The 22,853-nt window shown below is 33.7% G+C and overlaps 1 protein-coding gene across 4 annotated transcripts in view; it reads right to left on the bottom strand.

Annotated features, from left to right (window-relative positions):
- Positions 1 to 5,108: 5,108 nt before the first annotated feature.
- Positions 5,109 to 22,853, bottom strand: part of LOC114328267 (uncharacterized) — a 52,591-nt gene continuing 34,846 nt past the window's right edge. For 3 of the 4 annotated variants that reach the window (XM_028277081.2, XM_028277082.1, XM_028277080.1), the window contains 3 exons: positions 10,637 to 10,702; positions 10,213 to 10,425; positions 5,109 to 5,489 (listed from right to left, as the gene is read on the bottom strand). In XM_028277081.2, the coding sequence (XP_028132882.1) occupies positions 5,216 to 5,489; positions 10,213 to 10,425; positions 10,637 to 10,702 (553 nt within the window). In that variant the 3' untranslated portion in view covers positions 5,109 to 5,215. The remainder of the gene's footprint in view (positions 5,490 to 10,212; positions 10,426 to 10,636; positions 10,703 to 22,853) is intronic. The other variant, XM_028277083.1, reaches the window with a different exon arrangement.

Raw genomic sequence — 22,853 nt, forward strand, 5'->3', positions numbered from 1 at the left:
CACATACCATGTGGGTGAATCCAAAAGCAGTGATTAGTAAAACCACGTATCCAATGGCTGCAAATTGGCGAACACAAAGAAGTTGAACTAAAAACTCCAGAAAAACAGCTAAAACAAAATATCTTTTTCTCTATAGTGCGTTGGCGACTTATCTTAAAGTCAGACGTTTGTCTTTTGCGGCATGCAAAAGCTCGCTAGTGTTATTTATGCCGGTCCAATTCTTTATATTTCGTAGCCAAAACGAATGCTTTTTTAAATTCGAAGTTACGACTGTCGCCTGAAGACGGATCAAGCAAAGTTCAAAACTGTGATGCCATAGCATACTATAATTATTTTAAAAATAGATCTGTCCAAATTTATGCGCTTAAACCAAATAGGTTAAGAGTAAAGGCGCAAATATTTTACGGCTGTTCCTACTTTTTGAAGTTATACTTCTTTACGCGCGATATGAGGGTGAATTTTTATATGTTAAAACCTACGATCCCGGCGCATGCGCATTATAACTTTGTTCTGATTGGATGTTCAAATGACATGTCAAAAATTATCCAATATGGCAGCTGTAGCGCAGCTGTGGTTTGGAGGGTTGACGGTTTGGTTATGTATGGTTGTTGCGTTTTAAAATTTGTGGGAAGAGAAACAACAAAGGTTAGTTAATAGTTATACTGCCTTTTTAAATAGTTTTCATATTATATTTTTGAAGTTATACTTAAAAATGTTTTAATTTATGTATGTATCAGTCCAGAAAAGGTGTGGAAAGAATATATTAGTGTTTTTAAATATATTTTTCTACAAACGTGTTAAAAATGCAATTTTTAGGACTCCATAGGAGCGTTAAAAATGCTACTTTAAGGCACTAGTGCTTTAAAATTTTTAAGGCACTGCAGTTAAAAGTGAATTGTCAAATTGTGAAACGTCAAAATATTTATATTTCATTTATTAACATTAATATTAATTATACAACTTGCGCAATTTGAAAAAGGTGGTTTAAAAGGTTTTTTTATTATAATTTTGTGTCTTTGGATTTGTCTTCCTTGGGCGTAAAATAATAAAACATCTATTTTTATATTTCACTTGTCACCGTGATGTATAATTATGTATATCTGAATGGTAACTAGCATGCGGCTTGATGGCCTTGTTGGTAGAGCATTGGACCAGAGATAAAAAAATCGCGAGATTGCGGGTTCAAATCCCGGACGATTCATATTTTTTTCTTTTTTTTTTTTAATATTTGGCATTGTTAAAGTTTTGGTTCATTTTTGGTAATTATTGTTAATTTTTTGTATTGTAACTGTTAAGTAGGTATATTTATTTCGTTGAAATTATATTATAATAGAAGTACTTACGTGCGTACAAAATACACACACATTCTTTTTTTTTTTGGAAATATAGTTTTTTTAGTGTTCTTTTTTTTACATATTTTTGTTATTACATAGACAGATTGTAAAGATAGTTTTTCCAATATTTTTTAACTGTACCTAAGTACCTGTACCTTACGTCAAAGTTAATAAATTGGAGATACTTTAGACTTTAGACAAATTCGAGATTCGTTGTTATAATATCGTTTAAAAAAACTAAACAAACTTAAAACCCGTGAGAAATCTATTGAAAAATATCAACTCCATGCCTATCCTTCATAAAATTACGTTATATTTTTATTCGTGACTGCAAACATCCACTTGTGTACCATTAGACTCTAACGTGAACAAACTATTACCACACGATTTATTTAAATGAAGATGATTAATGAAGAGCAAATGAAAAAAGAACGCCAGTCCTCCGGATACATACAATCAACAGCTGTTGATGTACAAAATTAATATGCTCCACGTAAAAACAAGACTGCATTAAAATTAACACCAAATGAACATGTTCTCTTGCAGGCTCCTTATCTCCAACGAAAACTCCATCTATTAAAACTGAAACAGCCAGTAAATAAAATAATTAATCTTTTGGCGACTGATCATCACTCACCAATTCACCACATTTCGTTATCTCCAATTTTTTCTTTTAATTTATTCTGTCTCGAGGTTTATTAGTTTTACAGGGTAGATTTCACACTCGATACGGGAAAAACTAAATTATTTTATGATTGTTTTTATCAGGTAAACATCATAGGTATCTTTTTTTATAAATAAATACGTAATATAAAAACTTCTTTTTGAAGTTTACTTCTTTACGATCGAGAGTGAAATTTTATAATCCCGGGCGCATGCGCACACAGGCAGTATGTAGTTCCTTGCTAATCTTTCAAGATACGTATGTACCAGTGCTGTCAGTGCAAATAAGTCATTAAAAGGATATATTAGTGTTTTTAGTAAATGTATTATTTATTATAATTTTTGTGTCATTGGATTTGTCTTCCTCGGAAGTAAGATAATAAAATATCTATTATAACAATAAATGCTTTTAAAATTTGTTATACTTCACTTGATATATTTGTCACCGTGATGTGTAATTATATCCGAGACGTCACTTACAAGGGGCTTGATAGCTTGGTTGGTAGAGTATTGGACCAGAGATCGAGAGGTCCCGGGTTCAAATCCCGGACGATTCAAATTGTTTTTTTTAATAAAATAAAAATTTTATTTTTAATTCAGTTGCAATGCGAAGGCAAAACAATCTTACTTTTCATTTAGAATACGTAGCGCAGTCCAGTCCTCTGAATCGCGATTTTCGGCTCTTATTGGAGCCTCATCGGAGAGAACGTAGGCTTGTTCTCCATACCCTAATTGATCAGCACTGAGAGGTTTTCCCACCCATTGCAACTGAAGTGAAAATATTAGGTGACTAGCATCATCTGGCAATTAAATGATGAAGTTTTCGATCCTAATAGCATTATTAATAAAAAATTTATTTTATTTTTATATTGGTCTTTACTCCTTCGAGTAACTAGGTCCATTTTCTGTTGGAATTTACCAGCTGAACAGACGGGGTCGTGAATTGTAAGTTTTTTGAATTCCCTCTTGTCTTCTTCGCTTCAGCATCCATTTGGCTTGCAAATTTTAGAAGCCTTGGAGGTGTTACCAAGGAAATGGACCAATAAGTTTTCAATTTAAAAATCTTTTAGTAATATTTTAATATTTTCTAAATATTATTAATAATGCTATTAGGATCGAAAACTTCATCTTTTTTTATTTTTGGTATCGTTTTAATAAAAATTTTTTAAAAGTGGTAGGTAAGAAAGTTAGTTTAATATTTAAATAAAATACAAATAACCTGTTCAGTATATTTATTTTGTTGAAATTATAATATAATAGAAGTATAACTTCTTACGTGCGTACAAAGTACACACACATTCTTTTTCTATCTTTACACGGCAAATTACGTGTAGTAAAATTCTCACTGGTATGGATATGTAAACATTACTTGACAATGTCATGATTAACTTTAAAGAGATGGCTTTTGAATGTTCTTGGATAACTGTTACTTGCTTAAATTATTAATTCAGTTAATTATTATGATAATTTTTTCACGAACTATGTATTCAGTGATTGTAATAATTTATATATACTGTACAAAAAAACTAATACTCAATCGAGAAAAGAAGAAAAGTGATAAAGTGATTTTTTAAATAATATTGTAGCATAATTACGGTTAAAATAATACTCTAGGTTCGTTTATACGAATTTATTTATACAAGTTACAGACGAATTTATATTATTCGCGGCGTGCAAGTACTTGGAAGGGAATTGAGAAACGATCGTGCGCGAATAGCGGAGAAATATTGCAACTTTCTTAAATAATTCATATTGTCAATTGAAATTGTCAAATTGACGTACATTTCATATCTACTGTCATTGAAGGAGAAAAATTATATGTTGCTCCACAATATTGATATGATATGCAATTATTATATAAAGGTAAATTTAATTAATTGTATTTTGCTTGCAGTACTGCATTTTAATAACTAATTTTATTTACTGCATACAATTGTTTACGTTTTAATAACATAACCTGAATCGTATTTTTTCTTCTTATTACTTTTTTGGACTATGGCCTTGACAATTATCCAGTAACCAGGACTAATATAATTGGCCAATATAATTAAAAGTGTGAATAAAGTTGCAGAGCGTAGAAATACGTGTCGCTTTGCCGAACTTGCACGGTCCCAATACACTAACTCTATTTACAAAAATTGTGCCTTATATTACACTTTAGCCTTATTTCTGGAACGTTCCAGAAAAACGGAACCGCCCATCACTAGTAATCATTGGCCTTGACCGTCGATCAGTCGCGAAAAATCGTCCATCCCACTCGTCCGCTGAATCATTATTCCAGATGTTTCCTCACGTGATGGCTGTCGAGGCGGAACCTGTTATCTGCCGTCGGTAATTCGTTACAATATATTGTTACTATGGAACGCTTACAATTTTGAACATCTTTAACAACAAAATACTTGGATCACAGAATATAGCTTGGTACATTCTCTGCTTGGATCTTCCATAAATAATAAACAATAAATAACTTTTTATTAAGTTCACGTCTTAACTCAATTATTTATCAAATTATACACTATCAATAATAGATTTGTTCTAGCAAACAGTCAAACTAGTCAGAAACCGTCAGCAAACAGTTGGCCAGTGAGAAAACATAATACAGTCACCAGTGCTATCCCTCTACTTGCGCTGGTCGACTATTCGCTGATGGTTTCAAACCGTTTGAAACTGATGCTAGAACAAACCTATTATCTAATCAACAACTCAAAATATTCCCGATACCATGTCAAATATTTAAAATTGTCACTGTCTTGTCACCATATCCTATTCGACTCAGTGCGTTGTATGACAAAGATAGCGAATGTTCGATTTGGAAAATATCACCACGGACATGGTGTCAATTTTTTTCGAATCCTGAAAAAACTAATAAATATTTTTAAAAAATTTAAACGCAGAATGAAAGACTAAATTATTATTGAGGGCCGAAAGTCCCTTAGAATAAATAAAAAGTTTCTTTTGAATGAGATATTTGAAATTTAAAATCACACTACATTTTCTGTATTTTTCACCCCTGAAACTTATTAAAATACACATTATAGAAGTTTCAGGGACGTTCAGCCCTCGGTAAGAGTGCAGTGCATGGTGTGGAAATATATGTTAATAATAAATAAATACGTTTTCAATAGTTTATTTTATGAATGTTTAACAAGCAAAATTGTAGAAAACCTTTTCACTATAATACAATTCATTGAAAAATGTATGGTTAATTACTGACGTCCTCAATACAGGGTGTTGTTGGGTTTACATACGCAATATAAAGGATGTATCACTCTACAGTTTGGATTATGAACCAGAAAATTTTCAATTCCTTTTTGGGACACGCTAGTATATGTTAAATCTATTAATTCTATATCTAAATTTTTGAGATAGTTCAACGTGTTATCACTAATTTTTTTATATCCACGTAATGATAATCTCCTCAAAGGGATTTTCCACTTGATCTTCCACCTATCGTTATCTTCCCGAGGAAAATTTATACACCTTATTTGGACCCTAAAAAAATATTGAGATATTAGTTTTTAGTAATAATAAAATCTTAGTTGTGTGTTATTTTACTAACTACAGACGCGTTTTCGAATTGTTGTTTGTAGAAGCGGCTCAGGACAGGAATTTGTGGGATGAACTACGGGAGGCCTACGCTCAGCAGTGGACAAGTATAAATAGGCTAAATGATGATGATGACAATAATCGGGGTGGAGGTTTCTGATTCTTTTTTAGTTTTCAGCAGTTTTTTGTTGTTTTCTTGCCGTTGTAGTTTTAGGAAAGTATTATTTTTTTTCCGCTTCCTATTTTTTCACGAATCTACCGTGTTTCATGTGCAAGTGCATACTCATATATACTCTCACCAGCACAGAATTCCGCCACTAAAAGTTTTTGATTAAGTTTGACAATTTATAACTTTATTATTTTATTTGTACTCCGATTTTCAAGATTCTTGCATCAGTTTTTAGATACATGTATTGATATCGTTTGTTATTATTCCAGTATATATAATTCCTTTATTCAATTTTAGACATATTACTTTAATATAACGAACATATATAATTTGTTTAAGTACCAATATAAGTTTAAGTAACGTACCCTAGGGGTAACCGCAAGCTAATCTCTTTTGAATGACGCTCTCGCGTCAAGATTGCGTCACGATTTTGAATGACGCTCAATACGATTTTCCACCCGCCAAAATTCCATATCGAACGATAAGAAGTATTCACTTTAAACATTTTGCTTGCATTATACGGAGCTGAACGGAAACGTTGTATTTTCACCTAACTTTAAAAAATTCTGTGGAAAAATTGATGAGCTGATCTTGGTTCGTAGTCCTTTCGTATTATCCCGGAGGCCTCCTAAGATTTTATGGCATCACTAATTATCCGAATATCTCTTTTCTTGTAAGAGCTGCACAATTTTTTGTAAATAAAACACTGATTGACTCATAAATATAAATATCAATAAAGGTTGGATTGATAAGATTAGAAATTTAAATTTAATTTAGTAAATTTGATACAGTTTGAATTTTGAAACTCTTTTGTGGCGCGTTTACTTCAAATTTAGCAAATATTATGGAAAAATCTTTTAAAATAAAACTAGAATTTTGTTTTGCATCAAAATGAAAATACATTTTCGTGCCACGTAATTTTCATATCAGATCTTTTGTAGCTGGAATATTGTATGCGCCACTCATTTTTACGGCGTTTAGCGGTTTTTTATTCTTGTATCAGCAGTTTTTCAAGTTATATAGAAATTAAATGTATGAAGTTGAATGCAATTTTTCTCGATTACACGTTAAGCTTTATAAATGGTCACCTTTGTCGCATTATCTCCCAAATGATCTAGTGTCCATCGAATGTACACTAGATTTTGTACACTAGATGTAGTCGAAATAGATTGAATAAAAATATTGGGATGGCCGGTAAATGAACTCGGATTGCCCGTTGCAGATCAAATTTAGCGTCGTAACCACTGCAACTACATAAACCATTTCGGGAATAATCGTTAATTGGATTATACTTTTGTAGCTTAATAACTTCTAAACGGCTTAACCGATTTTGATCACTAAACATGAGTTTGAAACGTATTGACAAGTAGTATCTGATGCATCTGAGGTCAAGTATGAAAACTAAAGCTGTTACAGAAATTATTGAGCTTGAAAAACCGTTTTTCCCCATAGGAAATAGATTTGCTCATACTTATGAAGCGTATAACTTAAAATTTCGAATTTTCCCGGATATGAGGTAAACAACGTTAGATTCGCCTAGAGTCCTTCTACAAACGCTCAGTTATTGGCGCAATTTGTAGGTTGAAATTTTGAGTAATTGTCGAAAAACCAAAATTTTCAAAGTTTAGTTTTTCAATTTTTCGGCTATACTGAGCCGTGTGTATGTCTGAGCTTGATCGCTTAGGCACCATTTGTAAGCTTAACTCAACCCTATTGATGCGGTGTATTTGCGATTTTCCTGTCTCTCCTTGAACCTAAGATATATACGCCCAAAAAATTTGCCATTTTGTATCTACCTAGCCCTATCTGGCTTACGGGTAGTCAGAAGTCAAAAATTACACCGGTTCTAAATCGGCCCTCACACCCTCTTGAAACACAGAAAAAAAATTCAGATCGGTGTAACTTTTCCACATACATACATACATACATACATACATATCCACAAACATTTTTCCCCTTTTTAAATAAAAATTGAGTTCTAATTCTGAGCTCGGTAACTTTTGAACGGTATAACCGATTTTCAAAATTAAACATGCGTTGGAAAGGTAATGATCTGTGCTATCAGAAGCCGCAAAGGTCGAACTTAAGTTTTTGAAAATTTTGGGAGTTTTGGGGACGAGAACGAAAAACAGACCCTAAATGGGAAGGGCCGTAAAATCCACAGCCTTGGACCAAAATGGAGAAGTAATATATGGATGGACGAGTCTTTTCCTAAACTTTAAGATGGGATTTGGCTCAATTTTCAATTCAGTCAGGTTTAGAAAATCGAAAATTTCGTGTATAGTGTCGCATGTAGGGGTGTTGTGCGCCACTGGCGAGAACTTCCGTTCTCTGGTAATTTTCAAAATTAGATGTGCGTTGGAAAGGTAATGATCAGTACTATCAGAAGCCGCAAAGGTCGAACTTATATTTTTGAAATTTTTGGTAGTTTTGAGAACGAGAAAGAAAAACAGATACTAAATAGGAATAGACGTAAAATCCACACCCTATGACCAAAATGAAATGTTCACATATGGATGGGCGAGTCTATTCCTAAACTTTTAATTTTTTAATTCAGTCAGATTTAGAAAATCGAAAATTTCGTGTATATATAGTGTCGCATGTAGAGAGGTTGGGCGCCACTAGCGAGAATTGCCGTTTTCTGGGGTCGCCTTGGTCGCATTCTCTCCCAAATGATCTACTACTTTCGACACGAGTGATAAGACAATCCGAGTTCATATCCCAGCCATCCTAATAATTATGTAATTAGGGTCGGCAAATGAACTCGGATTGCCCAATCAATCTTAGCATTGTAACCACTATAAGTACATAAACCATGATTGATTAATAACATTGATTTTTTCGATATAAACTAAGTTTCGATAACCAATAAATCGAAAGCTATTAATTTTATCAAAAAAATATAAAACATTTTTTGCTTACAATTAATGTTTTTACCAACATTTGCGGTCAAAATATAATAAAAAATATCCACCCTCGAGATGGGGTGGCGACCACCCCATGGTAAAAGCTTCTTTCGGCATCATATAGATTTTGATCCTTGGACTATCCACTACTTATTGTCAAATTTTCAAGCAAATCGATCCATTCTGTAAAAATTGCGAAGTGAAAAGTTTCAGTTCCTGGACTAATTATACTTTTGGAGCTCTATAACTTCTGAACGGCTGAACTGATGTTGATCACTAAAAATGAGTTTAAAACGTATTGACAAGTAGTATCTGATGCATCCAAGATCAAGCTTGATAACTGAACGTATTACAGGAATTATTGAGCTTGAAAAACGGTTTTTCCCATAAGAAATAGATTTGATCATACTTATGAAGCCTATAATTAAAAAATTCGAATTTTCCCAGATATGAGATATACACCGTTAGACGCGTCCTGAGTCCTCCTACAAACGCTCAGTTATTGGCGCAATTCGTAGGTTGAAATTTTGAGTAATTGTCGAAAAACCAAAATTTTCAAAGTTTGGTTTTTCAGTTTTTCGGCTATGATGAGCAGTGTGTATGTCTCAGGTTGATCGCTTAAGCACCATTTGAAAGCTTAACTCAACCCTATTGATTTGGTGTATTTGCGGTTTTCCTGTCTCTCCTTGAACCTAAGATATATACGCCCAAAAAATATGCTATTTTGTATCTACCTAGTCCTCTAGCTGGCTTACGGGTAGTCAGAAGTCAAAAATTAGACCGGTTCTAAATCGGCCCTCACACCCTCTTGAAACACAAAAAAAAATTCAGATCGGTGTAACTTTTCCACACACATACATACATACATACATACATACAAACATTTTCCCTTTTTTAAACAAAAATTGAGTCATACTTCTGAGCTCGATAACTTTTGAATGGTATAACCGATTTTCAAAATTAAACATGCGTTGGAAAGGTAATAATTTGTGCTATCAGAAGCCGCAAAGGTCGGGCTTAAGTTTTTGAAATTTTTGGGGGCGAGAACGAAAAACAGACTCTAAATGGGAAGGGCCGTAAAATCCACACCCTTGGACCAAAATGGAGATGTAACATATGGATGGACGAGTCTTTTGCTATACTTTAAGATGGGATTTGGCCCAATTTTCAATTCAGTCAGGTTTAGAAAATCGAAAATTTCGTGTATATATAGTGTCGCTTGTAGGGGTGTTGTGCGCCACTGGTGAGAACTGCCGTTCTCTGTGGATATGTCTAGTGGCTGTAATTTCAGTGTACTCAGCTAAACGATTCTAAAAAGAAACACACCTACGACTTAAATATTTCGTGTTGGTATGATGTGACGTCACATACTATGACACGGATGACGTGTAACGGTATCTATATTGTACGGACTGTATTAATATCGTTTCATTTTGCGATTGGGATCAAGCTTATTGTGCAGAATTTTATTTTATTTCGCGATAACTTGACGATTGTAAACAACGGTGGACGTAGAACACCATTTGCGCACAATTGTATTTGATTATATTAGAACGTATAGTTGTGGTTATTTCGAAAGTCTGATGAATATTACCTTGGTCCAGTCGGATTGATTTCTATATGTGGTCTTCCTGCTTCGGTGACGACAATAAGACCTTCCAACACATTATTACCATTTTTATCACCTTCTGGAGTCCTGGCTTTTGAAGACGACGGTCTATTCTCTGCGTCACTATTTGCAGAAGACGTACTTGGACTAGACGATGACACACCATTTGTATCTCTAGAGGTCGAAGGTTGATTTTCCCTAAAATAGAACGAATTAATTATCTTTTTTATGAAATAGGACAGTAGAACAATGGATAGGAATGAAGACATGCGGCACATGCATGGATACACATAATTAGGATGTTTATACAAAAAGAGTTCTCATGAATACTGGTTAACTGTCTCCAGGAATATTTGAAACATCCCAGATATGTGGGATAAATCCAGGATTCCTGAAAGTAAGTATTTACCTTTCAATTTTTCTAGCGTTTTCAGTCTGTTCCTGTTCAGTTTGACGCATCATTATACGATCAAATCTAAAAATATTGAAACATATTACATCACGTAGTCTTGAGTTTTTTGCAATGTTACATAAAATGAAAAATAATAATAGTATTTTTGAAATAAATATCTAATTGAGAACTGGTTATCATAATAGCCCGAGAGGTAGTGTCAAATTTAACCGGAACATTTTAACATTCCTGTTTTCTTATTATTTAGTTAGTTGTTCCAAAGCTTATTAACAAATGATGTGTCAGCTGGCCCAAAACCAGGAATTTTAGCCAAGAAAAGGTAAAATGTGAAACTTGATGGAAAAACGCTACAACTTATATGTCAAATATTCATCTCCGTGACTTACGTGTATAATAGCCAAGAATACCTAGCTACTGGCTTTCACCAAGACGACTCAGGTTCAAATTCTGGCCCTGAAATTTTTTTTTTAATTGACATTTTGATTTTATGCGGGTATCCACCCTCGGGAAACATCTTAGGGTAGTTTGGGGGGTAGTTACCCCCTACCAATAGGGGTTGATGAATTAAACACTATTGATAACTACTTGTTTATTACCAACTATAAAGACCACAGTAAATAGTTGATGTGTTCACGGTAAAACCATCTACGGGTGCATCTGAATTAAGAATAATAATTGATAAACGAATGAATTAGAATGAATCACGATGCCTTGCTGTATATATAAACAAACTTGTAACATGTAGTATGTTTATATTGTCGACTCCGCTTTGGCCATGACTTACGAAAATATTGATTAGTTGACGATGCATTATTGCCGACTGGTGTTTCTAACAAATCTAGGTGACCTACTTAATTGTAAACAAATGTGTATGTTTTGGTTTTGTTTCTAGGACATTTAAGAATTAAATGAATATGTCTTGATCTTAATTTTGGATGTTGATAAACCCTTACAATTTAAAAATAATTATTTTTTGATAATACCACGTTTTTATTATTTATACGACACAATATAAAAAAGTCTGTATGTCTTTTACAGAATCGTAACTATGCATTTGATCATAATATGATAATATCATAATATTATTATGATTGACCTCCTTAATAAACAAAGTAGTTGTACATAATCCCCTAAAGCTTCTTTAGTTAGTACGACCAATCTAAGTGAAAAAGGGGGTTCCCCCCCCCCCGACTTTCTTTTTTATTTTTTTACCCTAATTTTTCACTTTTCTATCACCAACCCCTTATTAATCTAAATAATATTTCCTTGTTCTCTATAATATACAGGGTGTTAGTAAATAAGTATGAAAAACTTTAAGGGGCATGAAAAAATAATGCCGGTTTCCTCTATAAACATATGTCACCAAATGCTTCGTTTCCGAGATACGGGGTGTTGAAATTTTTATTTCAAACTGTCAATTTATTTATTGCTCTAAGACCAGTTGAGCTATGAAAATGAAATTTGGTGAGTTTTAGGAGGTAGTTATTGCGAATTTTTTGACATACAATTAAGAATTTTGTGTTCATCTTGTGAATGATGAATATAAAATTCTTCTGTAACCTCTAAAGGAGGTCATTTTTAACATTTGTTGCAGCTCTGCACCTAGTTAAAATCGTATTAGTAATATTTTCTGTTATTGTTCTAGTTTAGTATTGGATATTTCTTGATAATGTATTAAAAAATGAAAAATACGCGTCAAGATGTTTTATTTTTCTACAAAAAACGGTGCACAATATGAAAAAAGGCAAAAAAGGTTTTTTTTATCATAAATGAGACGTGGAATTTAAAAATAATTTTTAATTTGAAATATCCCAGTGGCGTACTATTTTTTTCTTTAAAAAAATTCAGACCATTACCCGTAGGCGCGCCAATGATAAATGCAAAATTCTTAATTGTATGTCAAAAAATGCGCAATAACTGCCTCCTAAAACTCACCAAATTTCATTTTCATAGCTCAACTGGTCTTAGAGAAATAAATAAACTGGCAGTTTGAAATATAAATTTCAACACCCCGTATCTCGGAAACGAAGCATTTTTGGACATGTGTTTATAGAACAAACCGGCATTATTTTTGCATGTAGAATTAGCCCTTAAAGTTTTTTTTATAATTATTTACTAACACCCTGTACAAAAAAAAGAATGTTTGTCTGTATGCCCCTTATCGAATCGTAAACTGTGCATTTGATCATGTGACGATAATATAATTTTATCGTCTAGAGCAGTGTTTCCCAAAGTGTGGGTCGCGACCCCCTGGGGGGTCGCAATGAGGTACTAGGGGGGTCGCCGGAAATTTCCAAAATAAGACAAAAACACTACTTTGTTAAATCATGTATTTTTATTTTAATAAAGCCGTAAATAAAAATTAACAATTAATTATCAAACGAAACATAAAACTAAATATTAAAAGTCCTTAAAAGTAAAAGAAAAAAATAAAGTCAAATATTACAATGTTAATGAGACCCATGCGCCTGTTTTTTTGAAACTAGTCTTTCAAATCTAGGCTGTGTATTTGAGACACACACAATTATATCGTTTTCAAGTACGAGACGATTTCTCACTTTTGTTTTAATGGCAGTCATAGACGAGAAACTTAACTCACATAAATATGATGTTACAAATGGAACCAAACATTTTACAGCTTCATTCGCCAACTGAGGGTATTCCTGCATCTTTTTGGTCCAAAATTCGTCCGGGTTCTGGGAAAAAAATTGGAGCTTCAACATTCCATCACTTGATATTTCAGTAAGTTGTTCTTTCATGTTTATTGGTATTTCAGCATGTTGAAAGGAATCGGCTAAAAACGGATTCAGTATCCATCTGCAACTGTCGTAACTGTTTTGAATTTCTACGGGGAAATAATCACAGAGCTGTTGTTTTAAATTAAGCAAAGTAACTTGCATGCCTGTATAAACTTGTTCAAAATTTGTAGCACTGTAACATACATTTTCTATAATTTCCTGAACGCACTCGAATGAATCGAGCTGTTTTTTGCCAAGTGAAGTTGACCATAAATCGATTTTTCTTATAAACCCCTTAATTTTATCTGTGGCTGTAATTATATTAATGTCGCGACCTTGCAAATTACTGTTCAAAATATTTAATTGTTCGAATATATCAGCAAGGAAACCTAGTTTCAAAAGCCAAATAGGATCGGAAAATTGATTTTCATATGGGGACTTCTCATCTTTCAAATACATTAAAAGCTCTGCTCTTAAGTCAAATACTCTTTTTAAGACGTTGCCCCTTGAAAGCCACCTTACTTCGGTGTGATAAAGAATATTTTGAAATATAGCACCCATGTCTTCGCAGATTTTTCGAAAAATACGGGTCTGTAAAGCTTTTCCTTTAATGGAATTTACAACTTTAATGATGGATTTCATAACACAGTCCATTTCAGGAGGTAAAGCTTTTGACGCCAGAGCTTCTCGATGTAAAAAACAATGTCTCCATGTGGCATTAGGCATTATTTCTTGTAATCTGACGACAAGACCAGATTGATGTCCTGTCATAGCTTTAGCGCCATCTGTGCATATAGCAATACATTTTCCCCAGTCAATAACATATTTACTTGTGCATTTCACAAAATTGTCGAATAAACATTTTCCAGTGGTATTGGTCTCCAATGGGGAACAAAATAAAATATCTTCTTGAATGCCATTATTTGTATCATATCTTACAAACGTAATAAATTGGGCACAGTTAGATATATCCGTGGATTAGATATATTCCGTGGCATTTATTAAGATTTTCCACAACTTGCGCTTGAATATCTTCTGCCATATCACTAATTCTTCTTTGGATAGTATTATTTGACAAAAGTATTGTTTTTAACTTTGCAGACTCTTTTTCACCAATCATTATATGTACCATTTCAACAGCTGCTGGCAAAATCAGATTTTCAGCAATTGTGTGCGGATTACTAGTTTTGGCAACGCGATAAGCAACTTTATAACTTGCTAATAATGCTTTTTCGTTAGTAGTGGTTGCCAATTGAAAAGTATCTTGCTGTTTGTGAAGGACGTTCAGCTTTCTTTCAAAGAATTCTACGGGTTTGTCTTTTTTATCTGGATGTTTGCTATTTAAATGTCGAAGTAACTTTGATGGCTTCATGCTTTCGTTTGACAATACTTCTCCACAAATAACACATTGTGGTTTATTGGAAATAATGGTAAAACCATATTTAAGATATTCATCACTGTAAAGTCTGTTTTTCTTTTTATTACTGCCACTTTCAGACGTAGATGTTTCTGCACTTCTTTTTAAAAACTTATCCATAATTTGTAATTTATCGTAGACGTAAATACGTAAACGGGAATACGTAAGTCGCAAAATATTTACTTATTACTTAATACCGCTGCATTCGCCACAACGTGCTGTTTCGAACTGAGGTCTCATTGCATATCGCCGCTTATATAAAGCCAAAACGAGGCTACGAGAACGTTCCAGAGTGCCATCTAGTAGCGAAGTAAGGAGTAGAGCCTTCGCGAATATCATGGAAAAGTATTGCGATGTAGACACAAAGATGTCGCGGTGTACAATGTGCAGTCGACTTTTTATTTTTTTTTTTTTATTGTAAATGCTAGTCTGGCAGAAGTACTACTAGTGTACTAGTGGGACAGATCGCAATTATTAAAATAATTGTTGAGTTTTTTAAATGTATTTAGTTTGAATTTAAACAGTAAAGTAAAATAAAATTTGAGAAACCATCAGTTTTAAGTTAGGCACGGTATTTTTGTCGCTATTTTGGTTTGGGTGATGAGTAGGGGGTCGTGAACAATTTTTTTAACAAAAAGGGGTCGCGCTTTAGATAAGTTTGGGAAACACTGGTCTAGAGTACGCCAATGAATTAAGTAAAACACGTTTTTGTACTGTTTCGAACGATATAAAAATCGGACCGAAAAGCCTAGTTGATTATTATTCTTGGATCTTTGATCGAAGAATAATAGACAACAGCGAGGTACAAGAGGTGAGTTTATGTAGGTAGTATTTCCCGATTATTTTCCGCTGTCGTTTTGGCTAGCTGAGCGAATCTGACAGTTTTCTTCTTACCTATCCCTTTACCTATCCTTTTATGAGCGGTGATCGTATATCCTTTATATGTCTTTTCAATCGGGAGAGGTGATCGGGATCTCCTTTCTCCCCTTTCCTTATACATTCATGTCATATTAATAAAAGCAATTCCTATTTCGCGCGATCGTCAAAATCATTCATTCATGTACAAAAATATCGTCACATCGGCCCGAACAGTAAGCTCGATGCGTAGAAATTATAAATATATTTTATTAACATACTTAATGAGTAATTAAGGCTAATTACCTTATCTTCTTTTTTATTTTGATTCCAAATAAAAATGTTTTAAAAAGCGAACTCTTTTTCTTCGACTGATAGTTACCTGGAGCAACGACAACGCAACGACCTAGTTACAATCATATGATGACCTCAAGCAAAGTTGTTGTACATGAACCCGGGAAAGTATCTGAGTTAATACGACCAATCTCAGTAATCATTATTTACGCAGACAGCACAAAAACAATATTATTTATTAGAAAAAAAGTATACGCAATATTTTTGAGTATTTTTTGGCTTTCTGGTAATTTTTAGGTATTTAACTTTTAAACATTATTTTTTAGTTCTAAGGCGGTACGAAGTTTGCCGGGTCAGCTAGTTAATAATAAAAAAAATATTTAAAAGGTAAAAAAGGGGGGTTCAAGGCAGGTTTTGTTTATATTCGATTCAGAGTTGGACTACCATCTCCATATAGTAACTATTTCAGCATCCTTATGCATCATCAGTGAAGATTATGCAGTCACAACTCTGAAGGGAATACAAACATTCTGCCTCTTTTAAAGCAAACCATCGCGATGCGATGAACCCGCCTTTTGAGACGCAATACAGCGACATCTCTCGTATTACGAGGAAAACGAAAAGCCCTAGATACAAAGTTTACTACTTTTTAAACAATTAGAATAATTGAAATAAAAATATAATAAACAATATTTTAAATCCAAGACTTTTCGTTAATAAAACTGCTTTCTGGCTGCATCCCATATCTCCGGATTTTACAATATATAATCACATAGAGACGACGAAATAGGAGAAAGCAAATAGAGGACACTTAGGCCACGCATTTACCTTCTCTTCGTCTAGGAAAAGGACCGAAAGACAGTTTCTAAATACTCACAAATTGAGTAAAAATGAAAAAGATAAAAAAGGGTTCAAAGCAGGTTTTGTTTATATTCGATTCAGAGTTGGACTACCATCTCCATATAGTAACTATTTCAGCATCCGAGAGATGTCGCTGTATTGCGTCTCAAAAGGCGGGTTCATCGCATCGCGATGGTTTGCTTTAAAAGAGGCAGAATGTTTGTATTCCCTTCAGAGTTGTGACTGCATAATCTTCACTGATGATGCATAAGGATGCTGAAATAGTTACTATATGGAGATGGTAGTCCAACTCTGAATCGAATATAAACAAAACCTGCCTTGAACCCTTTTTTATCTTTTTCATTTTTACTCAATTTGTGAGTATTTAGAAACTGTCTTTCGGTCCTTTTCCTAGACGAAGAGAAGGTAAATGCGTGGCCTAAGTGTCCTCTATTTGCTTTCTCCTATTTCGTCGTCTCTATGTGATTATATATTGTAAAATCCGGAGATATGGGATGCAGCCAGAAAGCAGTTTTATTAACGAAAAGTCTTGGATTTAAAATATTGTTTATTATATTTTTATTTCAATTATTCTAATTGTTTAAAAAGTAGTAAACTTTGTATCTAGGGCTTTTCGTTTTCCTCGTAATACGAGAGATGTCGCTGTATTGCGTCTCAAAAGGCGGGTTCATCGCATCGCGATGGTTTGCTTTAAAAGAGGCAGAATGTTTGTATTCCCTTCAGAGTTGTGACTGCATAATCTTCACTGATGATGCATAAGGATGCTGAAATAGTTACTATATGGAGATGGTAGTCCAACTCTGAATCGAATATAAACAAAACCTGCCTTGAACCCTTTTTTATTTTTTCATTTTTACTCAATTTGTGAGTATTTAGAAACTGTCTTTCGGTCCTTTTCCTAGACGAAGAGAAGGTAAATGCGTGGCCTAAGTGTCCTCTATTTGCTTTCTCCTATTTCGTCGTCTCTATGTGATTATATATTGTAAAATCCGGAGATATGGGATGCAGCCAGAAAGCAGTTTATTAACGAAAAGTCTTGGATTTAAAATATTGTTTATTATATTTTTATTTCAATTATTCTAATTGTTTAAAAAGTAGTAAACTTTGTATCTAGGGCTTTTCGTTTTCCTCGTAAAAAAAATATTCTTGAACTATGTAGTTTGGCAATGATTAAAAAGTATAAATCATTAATTTATGAATTTTAGATTGTAAGAAAAAAGCGTCAGCTGAATATAATATGATCAAATGTAAAGTTTACGATTCTATGAAAGACATACAAACTTTTTTATAATGTGTCGTATAAATAATAAAAACGTGGTATTATCAAAAAATAATTATTTTTCAAATCAAAATGTCAATTTTAAAAACAAAAAAGATTTTCAGGGCCATGATTTGAACCCGAATCGTCTGGGTGACAGCCAGTAGCTAGGTATCCTTGGCTATTATACACGTAAGTCACGGTGATAAATATTTGACATATAAGTTATAGCGTTTTTCCATCAAGTTTCACATTTTACCTTTTCTTGGCTAAAATCCCCGGTTTTGGGCCAGCTGACACATCATTTGTTAATAAGCTTTGAAACACCTAACTAAATAAAAAGAAAACAGCCATGCTAAAATGCTCCGGTTAAATTTGACACTACCTCCCGGACTATAATGAAATCTAATCTTGTAAAAGCCTAATGCGACAAGTCACGCAGTCTGTCCGGTGCTTTTGTCGATATTTAACCCGGCAGTGGTCGCTATATGAAATTTTCTCTCGCGGTTTCAGAAAATTGCGCACAACTTTTTTTATGGGAAATTATACGCGCTGTGGTTCCTTCTAGTCTCCTAACTATCCTCCCTCGACAATCTAATAGACTCGTCCGCTCAGATAGTGACTCAGTTGACTTAGCATCACCAGATTGCTGAGTCAGTGCGCTTCATGATGAGGGAACATCGCGCGACCACCGGCGCCACCAACTGTGCATAAAAATTAATTTTATTTTGGCACTTAATACCTGAAATAATATCCTTTTATAATGTAACAAAAGGCGCCGTGGATGTGGTCGATAAAATGAAAACCCTATATTCTATTTCACGGGTTAGTTGTAGATGGCCGCTTACCATATATTTTTCAATATTAAATATTGGCGGCATCAACAGTCACATTGTATATAAAGAAAATAATAATAAAACAGAAGAACGTCGTGTCTTTTTAAAGGAATTGGCTTTATCGTTGATGAAACATCATCTTATAAATCGCTCGACAATTTCAAACTTAACTTTAAGCCTTCGGAATTCTATTGCAAGAATTGCCAAAATTCTATTTAACAAATAGAAAGTTTTGTGTTAGAGTTGGGGACTCTTTCTCAGTCGAGAGTGGGGTACCGCAAGGATCAGTTTTGGGCCCACTTTTATTCATAGCATACTCCAGTGATCTACAATTTCACATTAAATGCAACAAAGCTTTCTATGCAGATGATACGAAGCTATTTTCCGATCCCTCCGTAAATTTCCAGTTACTACAAGATGACCTTGATTGCATATCGGAATGGTGCTCTACTTGGATGCTGTCTCTTAATGTGAACAAATGTGTAGTTCTTCACATGGGTAAAAATAGTCCGTGTCTTCCTTACTCTATTAATGGGCGCGTGTTAAAAACAGTGAAATCACATAATGAACTAGGTGTTATAATTAATAACAATCTAAGTTGGTCGGAACATATTTTGCATATTTCTAAAAAAGCTAACAGTAGATTATATCTACTAAATCAAACGTTCGCGAAAGGGTCATTTACGAGCTCAGTTCATCTGTATAAACTGTACCGGGTGTCCCAATAAGAATGGCTCTCGGCTATATCTCAGGAACCGTTTATAGTAGAGCTTTGAAATAAAAAATTTTTTAACAAAAGTTGCCTCAGGAAAAGCCTGGAAATTATTTTCATAATTGTGGGACCACCGCTAGAGGGCGTAATTTAATATCAAAAATTAAAAAATCTAAATTTTACAAAAATTTTCCTAATGAAGGGGCACTGGAAATCCGATCGTCGTATTCTTCATAAAATTCTACGCATACCTGATTTGACAAGTTTAGGTCTACCTTTGGAAATAAGAGGTGGGGGTGAGTGGGAACCTTGTTATGAAAAACTGGCTGTGAGTCCGGTTCTGCTTAATCAAATTTTGCAAACTTGGTCTTGTTGAAGATAGATCTTTTTCATCAATGTAAAAGTTATGATTTCGAACCAACTTACTGAGTAATATGCCAGCTAGAAGGCGTTATTTAATTTTTTTCAGAAATCTAGTGTTCCTTGGACAATATTAAATACAAACATGCATTTTTAATACCATATTACAAAATTAGACAAAATTAGCAACAGAATAGCGAAAACCGCATGTTAATACCTTTTTTCTATCTCGAGATATCTTACAAAACGTGTAAATTTAAAAACATAACTGTTACTGTCACCGGTAAACGAAATAATTCATTAAAAGTAGTGTGCTATGGAAACAACAAAGAAACATTTTCCAGCTCTCAACGTATATTAGGTCTTTTCAACGCTTCTCATTTGTTTCGAGCCTCGTTCACATCTCGTATATTAATATTATACACGGATTATACGGCATATGACAGAGGCTCGAAACAAATGAGAAGCGTTGAAAAGCCCTATTACAAAGAAATAAAAACAACTAGTGATGACATAAACGTTCAAATTTTTGCCCATCATTTTCGTTGCAAACATTTACTCTTTCAAGAGTATATTGAACAGCAGTCTCAATTTCTGCTCTCGATATGCTTTGAATGGCGTTTAGTATTCTCTGGATAATGTATTCTAGAGGAGTGTATGATGGGCAACAATTTGAATATTTAGGTCGTCACTAAGTAGTTCTTTTTGTTCTGTGTTATATTTAATTTTAATAGTATTGCTTCTCTTTATATTGTTGTTTTAATTAATTATATTTTTATACGTTGACATCTGGAAAATGTTATTTTGTTTTTTTCCACAGCACACTACTTTTCATTAACTTAGTTTACCGGTGATAGTAACAGTTATGTATAAAATTTACACGTTTCTCGAGATATCTTGAGATAGAAAAAAGGTATCGACATGCGGTTTTCGCTATTCTATTGCTAATTTTATCTAATTTTATAAAGTATGATTAAAAATGCATACTTGTATTTAATATTTTCCAAAGAAAACTAGATTTCTGAAAAAAATTAAATAACGCCTCCCAGCTGGCTTATTACTTATTAGGATGGTTCAAAATTATCACGCTTACATTGAAGAAAAAGATCTGTCTTCAACAAGACCCAGTTTTCAAAATTTGATTTAGCAGAACCGGACTTACAGCCATTTTTTCATAACAAGGTTCCCACTCACCCCCACCTCTTATTTGCAAAGGTAGAGTTAAACTTGTTAAATCAAATATGCGCAGAATTTGATGAAGAATACAATAATCGGATTTCCAGTGCCCCTTTATTAGGAAAATTTTGTAAAATTTAGATTTTTTTATTTTTGATATTCAATTACGCCCTCTAGCGGTGGACCCACAATTATGAAAATAATTTCCAGGCTTTTCCTGAGGCAACTTTTGTTAAAAAATTTTTATTTCAAAGCTCTACTATAAACGGTTCCTGAGATATGGCCGAGAGCCATTCTTATTGGGACACCCGGTACATTCGTCCAGTTCTGGAATATTACGGAACTGTGTGGTGCCCGGTATTAGTGCGCGATCGTAATATTCTCGAAAACGTACAGCGGCAGTGCACTAGGATGTCTTTTGGTCGCTCAAGACCTACGTATACAGAAAGACTGAATATGGCCAATCTCACTACATTTAAACAACGTCGACTTCGAGGCGATTTAATTATTACGTTTCGAATATTAAAATACAACTTCGGAAATATGAGGGGTATGTTTATACTAGACAATGACAATCGTCTTCGTGGCCACAAACTTAAGTTAAAAAAGAAAACTTTTTTAACAACTAGACAATTTTTTCTCTGTAATCGAGTGTTCTCGATATGGAATAGCCTTCCGGCTGAGGTTATAGATGCTCCATCTGTCAATATTTTCAAAAAGAAACTGGATGGCCACTTGTTTCATAATTGAACATTTTATTTGTACCTTGAACACTTGCTACTTATGTTTTTGTATACTTATTTACAAGAATAAAAAACCGCTAAACGCCGTAAAAATGAGTGGCGCATAAAATATTCCAGCTACAAAAGATCTGATATGAATATTACGTGGCGCGAAAATGGATTTTCATTTGATGCAAAACAAAATTCTAGTTTTATTTTAAAAGATTTTTCCATAATATTTGCTAAATTTGAAGTAAACGCGCCACAAAAGAGTAACTTTGATACAGTTTGCATTTTAAAACTCTTTTGTGGCGCGTTTACTTCAAATTTAGCAAATATTATGGAAAAATCTTTTAAAATAAAACTAGAATTTTGTTTTGCATCAAATGAAAATCCATTTTCGCGCCACGTAATATTCATATCAGATCTTTTGTAGCTGGAATATTTTATGCGCCACTCATTTTTACGGCGTTTAGCGGTTTTTTATTCTTGTATCAGGAGTTTTTCAAAGTTATTTATAAATTAAATGTATGAAGTTGAATGCAATGTTCCCCTATTACTAGTGTTGAATTACGAAGTCGTGTCCCGCTGTCCCGGACAAGGCTTCCGGGCCATCCGAATTTTCAACGTTTTGGTAAAATTTTATTTTGAAATTTTGAATACGTTATTCTTTTAAGAATTCACATTAAATTGAATTGGTGGGACGCAAGAAAGTCGACAATGTCTGGAATGTAATATGTACTAATTTTTTTTCTTCTACGACGCTACAGCCCAAATTGAGCCTTGGCCTCCTTTATTTTTTGCCTCCACCCTTGTTGTTTGTATGTGGCTGCTCTTCTCCATACACGGACTCCTAAAAGTGCTTGTGCGTCGCTGTTTACTGTGTCTTCCCAGCCCTTTCTTGGCTTTCCAACCGGTCTTTTTTCCAGCATTCTAGCGTTCAGTGCTCTTTGTAATACTAGTACAACATAAAAAATTTCCTTTT

The sequence above is a fragment of the Diabrotica virgifera genome, chromosome 3 (assembly GCF_917563875.1).
Source record: "Diabrotica virgifera virgifera chromosome 3, PGI_DIABVI_V3a".
Taxonomy (NCBI): domain Eukaryota; kingdom Metazoa; phylum Arthropoda; class Insecta; order Coleoptera; family Chrysomelidae; genus Diabrotica; species Diabrotica virgifera.